Consider the following 7,892-nt stretch of genomic DNA (forward strand, 5'->3'; position numbering starts at 1 on the left):
TGTAATGTCTGCCCTTTCAAAATCAATGCTACTTCCTGATATTTATCTCTTCCACATAGCATAAAAAAAAATTTATGAAATTCCAAATTAATACTGTTGGTTATGTTTAACCCTGCTTTTCTTATTGCATTTTAGGTAGGACTTAGCATAAATATATATGTAAACAAGAAAGATGGAAGAACAATTATTGCTGTTTTTTCAGTCAATATGACGATTTAGCCACACGAGGAGCCCTACGATAAATATTGTACTCCTCAGGTGGCTAAATCATCATATTGACTGAAAATACAGCAATAATTGTATACTAGTGTTTTCGGGCAACAATTATTAAGTTAGCCATCTCTGGGAAAGAAAATGCCAGCCTCTCGGCGTCGGACGATATTTCGTCACTTCGGGGCTAACACAATTAATGTTGCCCTTAGCCCCAGTCAATATTTTTGTAATATTTTGTGTTCGGAACTATTTTCACTGGGGGGGGGGGGTCCTAACTTCAGTTACGATCATCCCAAAATTGGGGGGAGCAAAACAAAGAACATGCATTCTTCGTTTTCGCAATAATTGAGTCAAACATAGTCTTTCAGAGGGTTTGCAACAAATATATATCGACTGTGGAAATTTTCATTCTATGTCCGTAACTTTTGTTGATTGAAGTGAGATGTGCGTAACTTTTCACGCGGATGTTAGTAACTGTACAAACAAATTTTGCCGTGAGCAGTTGATATTGACAGCTCAGTACAAATGATTATCGAATTGTAATAATATGAATAAATTGATTTTTTTCGATTTATCACACATTATCACACAAACAGTAGCATTACCAGCATCCATGGTCACAGCTGATTCACTTGAAGCCTCCAAGTCCCGAATCAGCTCCTACTCATTTTAGAAATATTGATGATTTTATCCATATTTTTAACGGGGCCTTCCTCAGCATGATTTTAACCTTTTATACATGTGCGATAATGCTCAACATTGGATCCAGGCTCATTAACCAGTTAACGGAAAAAGAAGAAGAAACATTATTGATATAGACAAGCAAAAATAAGCACGGACAGTGTTCCAGCGCCTAAGAAACACTCCAAGACTACTCTTCAGATCTCATGATTCTCATAATTTATGCAGGGTACCTGTTAATTAACAACGAAAAGACATGAAAACAAAAAGAAAAGAAACTGAAAGAAAATACCCTCCTTTCCCCTACTCCGACGCCAAGGCATGTCAACGTTGTATGACACATATATTCGACAATCTGATATTATTTAAAATTTTGTATATGACAAGCTAGTAAGATATACATTGTTAACACTATAAACAATGTAACATATGCACTGGAACAGGGAGGGATATATACTGGATATATTAACAGATTAATTCAGGTCCATAGTACGCAGCTCCCCTTTTCTGATTATATAATTTTGCTATAGTAAGTTTTCCTTAATGTGTTGCCCCCCCCCCCCCACTTATTGTTGCAGTAAGGTCGAGCAGTGGCAAATTCCAGGATTAGTTACGCTTTTTGTTTTGCTTGAACCCCCCCCCCCCCCCCAACTTTCCCACTTTTGAATTTTGAAACCGTTGCTACGGGCCTGATTAATTTTAATTCACATTTGTCTTGTTTTCAGATATATATGTATTTAACTGAATATAATTTAATTCTTATGAGACATCTTCATTATTAACAGATGTCTTTACTGGAAGTGATCTACTCAATACATGGAGATATAATTCTTTCATGATGGACAAGAATTTGGACAAATAATGTGTAATACTTTTTTTCATTGTTTTAATGTCAACATTAATATCATAATGAAAATTCAATGAATGTTAAGTTAATAAAAAAAAGTTTCATTTTACTGTACATATCGAAATAGCGTGAATTTTGATCGGGACCGAGTTCCTGATAATATGCAACACCAGTGGCGGGAAAGACCAACAGAGTAGGTAGCTGGATTCAAATCATAGGTAACTGAATTGTACGCTTGTTTTCAGTTGTCTGAACAGATTCATGATATTTTCTTGACGTTTGTTATTTCCTAAATTAAATATGTTGGCTATTTTGTAGGCAAAAAATCAAATTTATTCACATCTCTCTAACAACCACAGTTATAGTGGTCTCTTTTCAATTCTCTTTAGAGAATATTGGACAGGCTTTATATATCTCATGTAAGCTAAACATGTCCACTTCTCTGAAGTAGCTATTTCACCAATAATATATTTTACCAATAAAATAAAATATCTGAATAGTAAAGTCCATAGCTGCAGAACTGTAGCATTATGGTCAGGTCCAGCACAATCTCTTGATTTAGCTATATAGCTTGAAAAATCTATATAGCTTTATTAAGCTATTTAAATAGCTTGATAAAGCTGTTTATGTGCAGTTTTTTAGAAAAATGTTTTGTGTAAAAAATAGACAAAAAGTCGAAAGTATTTGACTATTCATATACGTACTATGGGCTATCAAAACAACAACAGAAATCAAAGATAGTTCTATCATTGCTATACTTTTAAGATGAATTTACATTGTTTGAGTAACTGTACACTACCTTGTGTGCGTGGATAAGTATGATTGCTTCTCATTGTATTGAATTATTACCAATCAATTATCTTGTTGACCATAATTGGCCTCTTTTATAATTTCAATGAAGAAGTAACTAGTGGTGTTCCAATCATCGATTATAATCGAAAATCAGTCGATTGCTGGCATAATCCAAGTGCTTGATTACAAAATTTTTATTCCGATTAATGGGGTTATTTATTTTATTTCACAAGCATAATAGTTTTTAAGCCGAATATTCCAGCCGCGACTTGTCTATTAACTTATTTGTGCATCGTAATGGCGCAGACGAACAGACGTTGTATTAATACCTGGGTAACAACGCTCATTCCTGGTATGGACGTACTTTGGATTCTACAAAATGAATGATGAACCAGCTGGACTAGATAGAACGTTCTATCTTTTAAATGATATTGTCCAACGGACTAAGGCTTGTCCTGAGACACAGCTGGACCACCACAAAAAGTAGTTATTCACCCATTCTTACCATTTAATAAACTAAATTGACAGACTTTGTAAATGTCTGATTATAATTGATTATTAGTTAGTTACAGTAGCCCGATCATCGATTATGGAATTCTTACCGATTCCCATCACCAGAAGTAACTGTATCAATTGCTTTACAGAGCCCCAAAACTTTTAGAACTTTGAGTACAAAGTCTCTTAAGGAGAGACAATTTGATGAGTGATTTTTACATGCATTATTTTCAGAAGAGTTCAAGGTTGAATATTATCACTGCACCAAAGTGCGACTTTTTGTGCATGCTGAGAAAATGACACATTTAAGAAAAAAAGTGAGATGAAATAGCTAAATCAAGCTATTCTGAATAGCTTAATAAAGCTATATAGCTAAATCAAGCTATAAAGTTAAATCAAGAGATTGTGCTGGACCTGATGGTTTTATATTTTAGTCTTTGACCATAATGCTACAGATCCCATAATGTAAATAAAAGGCAAATTAACGGTGCAAGATTTTCTGCACACTTTGAGGATGTATTATGCCAAAAAACTCGCTTGTTGTAAAATTTGTTGTCGGATGGCATAAAATTCACAACAAGCGAGTTTAAATGTCTGTAGAGACAACTGTAAAGGGTTAGGAGGTGGATAGAATATACAGGTTGGTTATAGAATATGTCTAGAATTAGGAAATGAAAGGTCGTTGATTGACCAATGCTGGAAAATGGTGAAATACATCCTAAAAGTGCACAGAAAGCATTGCTCCCTAAATTGCACTTTATTTACATTACGGGATCTGTAGCGCTATGGTCAAAGACTAAAATATAAAACCATAATGCTACAGTTCTGCAGCTATAAAGTCCTTCTTGTAATAGCCATTGAAAATAGGATAATCTGACATGATTTATAAGAAATAATTTATTTTTCTAACAAATTATTTACCCTAATCATATTGCCACAATTTTTCTGCCAACTAGTTGCATCTGCCAGGTGTAGAAACAGTTTGATTTTCATGGAATCAGGGATGCATGTTGTAGAACTACTACTAGTTTGATTTACAAATAAAGCTATATTTCGTCAGTTCACATGCATCTTTCTTACGATGTATTCACACAAAACGTTTTTTTCTACGTCTTGTAAATACACAAAATAATCTGCTATTCCTAACCATTAATTTAAGTGTCTGAATGACCAAGAACAATAGCTTTCCGTTTTAGATAAGACATGTAAAATTTTCAATATAACAAAAACAACAGCAGATTTATTTTGGGGGAAAAAGCAACTGAAATTGGGAAAGAGCCGATATTCGGATCTAAATTGGGTGTAGAAAAACCACTGCCCATTCACATTATCACTAAAAACGAAGTTATAAAAGACATGTTCTTGGTCTAGTAGATTTTTGGCAGGACTGACGACTTTCACTAGCAGTCAGCCCTGCATGGCTAGCTAATTTTATGGTGAGTTTCAAACACTGGCGAATGTCCATTTCAGCAAGTTGGATAAAGCAAATATAAAATCACACAAATAAAGATGTTCTATTTATCTCATACGATTTTTGTTTTAAACAAAACTTTGAGATATCACTTGTGAAACCATGAATGATTTCAACCCAAATCGATGACGCGTAAATTGATGATGTCGCAATGTTGCCGTTGACATACAGAAAGAAAGTTGTATGTAGATCATGTACTAAATATGAAATCTTGGGATGATATCTGTAGGGTCTTTTAAAACTTTTGTGACAAATTGTTGGAGATTTATTTCATACAAACTTTTGACTGACAGTTGTAAGAACTGAGGAATCATGAATCCTACTCTGAAATCACTCTGTGTACGACGACAATGGCAATGCTAGGCTACTTATAGATCCATGGTAAGTTACATAGTACAGTGATTTTTTTCTACCCATTAGGAAAGGGTCTGGTACCTATTCAATTGGGAAAAATAGCATCGAAGTAGAACAAACTTACAAAGGAGGATTTTCTGTCATTTAAACAAATGAAACATTTTTTCCGTTTATTCCAACCTCATAACCTATTACTCTGTGTTTTAAAGAATAAACAACAAGTATATATTGTTTTTCATATCAATGTCCCTTGTTTTTGCATTTTCATGCTTTCAGTTTGTCCAAATGTAGGACACTATGCTGCCTACACAGGTTGGTCCGAGATCCCACCATATTTCGACTAATCTCTACTTTCAATTTAAGCGGAAGTGAAACAATTAGTCAACTTGTACAGTGTTTCATTTAAAAAGAAATACGATGTCATCGTAGTCTGTTGCTTGGCAGTTGAATTGGGAATTTTTAATTTTAAAATTGGAAAAAATTAACGTTTTTTGGCATTGGGAATGGTACCGTTTATTGGTACCAGTTATATAAGGAAAAAAAACAAAAAAACGCTGTAGTATAATGTAAGAAAGCATTGTTGAAAGTGGCTAGACTTTCCTGCATGGTCAAATGAATCTTCCACCAAAATTTAACTGCTAGGCCTAAAGTTTCCTATCATAATGATAATGGGGGGGGGGGGGGGGGATTTAACATCTGTCAGCGCAGTAGCAATGTACAATAAGTTGATCATTTATGAAATTTGACATCTCATTGAAGTATATAAATGAAACTTTTCTTGTTTGTAACAAACCTTTTTGCTCATTTACATTCATCTGATAGTACAGAACTTTCACAAATTGAAATTTCAATAAGTCTACATCTTGATTATGTCAAAACTGGAAGTGCTATTGATAAAGCATACCCATGGTTAAAGCATAGGTTTATCTAATGGGTCGTATCCACCACACATATGAGATAAATCATGTCATAAAACTCTCCGATTCCAAACAAGATAAATTTTATAAAAATCTGTGCACATTTTTGGCTACACTTAAGATGAATTAGTTCATGCAAGAAAAGAGTAGTAATCATGATAGAAAATCAACAGAAAGTAATCGACTTATTGCTAACATTGAAATGAATATCTGAAGATTATTGTGTATGCTATATTACCTAATTAAAGTACATATCAATCAAAATATCTTATTAAAACAGCTTTCAAACTCTCCGCTTCCAAAAAGATTCACCTGTCTCTTTGTTCTTTATTTGATACTCAAAGAGTCCTTTTTAATTATGTTTCATTAAATTTCTGCATTTGTAAGCATTTTTTGTCTGTTCTTGTTTTCATTCAGCCCTTGTATCAGATACAAGCTTTTTGTTGATGTTATGTTTTATACGACTTTTCAAGTACATGTATATAACTGACATTTTGAGAAATCTATGACAAACAGTATGCACGTAATTTACTCACGTGTGACATTATCATTGTGTTACCTATTTCCAAGTGTGTTGTTATGCTGAGGGTAACATTACAAATTGTTAAATGCATCTAAACCAATCAGATTTTAGCATTTAACAAGAAAGTATAATGATGAATAATAATATAAATGTCATCAAATTCAAGGAAGAATAATGATATCAATATTTCAGAATTGAGAATATCATTAAATACTTGAAGGGATGTTTGAGTTGAATAGTTGTGCACATCAAATGAATTGATATCATCAAATAATTAAAGATACATTTAAAATTATTATTGAGAAGCTTGGTAGTCAGATTTATAAACTTATGGCTATAATGGGCCTCTTGTCTGGCACTCTTACATTCTGTATTGATGATTCTGATTTTGGTAAAACTTTTTGTAGATGTGGAATAATAATTGTCTTGGCAACTTATAAACAAATAGAAGAAAAGGATGGAAAAGGATACAACCATAATGAGTAATTCTCAGGTAAAGGAGGGAGTAAAGTCAGTCCAGAATGGCAAGTCACAGGAAGAAGACATGAAACACTGTGGCCATGGCAGCACTGCTCAGCCAGAGAAGAACCAAATCAATGCAACAAAAAAAGTTGTTCCTGATCATTCAGCCCATCCAGTAGAATTAAATGTGGAAAAAGAAAAAGATTCTAACTTCTCAGCTGCACCAGTTGTGACTGATATGAAAACAGAGACGGATAACTCAAATGCACCTGTTGTATCAAGAAAATCAAGGCAAAAGAAGGATGCCAGTGGAGCAGGGAAAGATGCCAAGGAATCAACAGCCAGTGAAGTTGGGAAAGCAGACAAAAAACAAACTAAATCAGAACCAAGAACAGAGGCACCTCTTACAGAAGAACAAAATACTAATGCTACTGTTACATTGACAGCTGGAAAAAAGAGAAGGCAGACGGTGGTTAAAATGGAAGCTAAGCCAGAAAGTCCTGATGAAGATGTCACTGGTTCAGAAGTTCCAGCTACAAAGAAAAGAGTGGGAAGACAGGCACAGGAAAAGTCAGTACCTAGTGACAGCAAGGTCCAGCACTGCAATAATGACGAAAATACTGAGGCTATTGAAGTAGGGACAAAGAAAAAAGGACTTGGGAAGAAGGTTGTTAAAGAGGAATCTAGCTCACAAAGTAGTGAAGTGAATCCTGAATCAGCAGTTCTGAATGGCAAGAGACAGAGATCAAGACAAAATAAGGTGGAAGATGAATCCAGTCCCAAGAAGCCTAAGCAAGGAAGCAAAGATACCCAGAATATAGCTGAATCTAGTCCCAAAAAGGCTAAACAAGAAAACATCGATTCTCATAATATAGCTGAACCCGATAAAAGAAGAGGCAGGGGTAATAAAACAGAGACTCACAATGGCACAGGGGTGGATGATCCAGCTGAACCAGACAAAAAGAGAGGAAGGGGTAATAAAACAGAGACTCACAAAGGCACAGGGGTGGATAATCCAGTTGAACCCGACAAGAGGAGAGGGAGGGGTAATAAAACAGGGACTCATAAAGACACTCAACTTGATGACCCTACTGAACTGGACAAGAAAAAAGGGAGGGGAAATAAAACAGAGACTCG

At 34.6% G+C, this 7,892-nt stretch overlaps 1 protein-coding gene across 1 annotated transcript in view; it reads left to right on the forward strand.

The window, feature by feature from the left end:
- Positions 1-6,711: 6,711 nt before the first annotated feature.
- Positions 6,712-7,892, forward strand: part of LOC133199596 (uncharacterized) — a 24,645-nt gene continuing 23,464 nt past the window's right edge. Inside the window, exon 1 of the mRNA XM_061335433.1 lies at positions 6,712-7,892. This exon is cut by the window's right edge and continues 959 nt beyond it. Within this exon, the coding sequence (XP_061191417.1) occupies positions 6,751-7,892 (1,142 nt within the window). The 5' untranslated portion in view covers positions 6,712-6,750.

Source organism: Saccostrea echinata, unplaced genomic scaffold, assembly GCF_033153115.1.
Source record: "Saccostrea echinata isolate AGI-Se365-2 ecotype Australia unplaced genomic scaffold, CSIRO_AGI_Sech_v1 ptg000034l, whole genome shotgun sequence".
NCBI classification, from domain to species: Eukaryota; Metazoa; Mollusca; class Bivalvia; order Ostreida; family Ostreidae; genus Saccostrea; species Saccostrea echinata.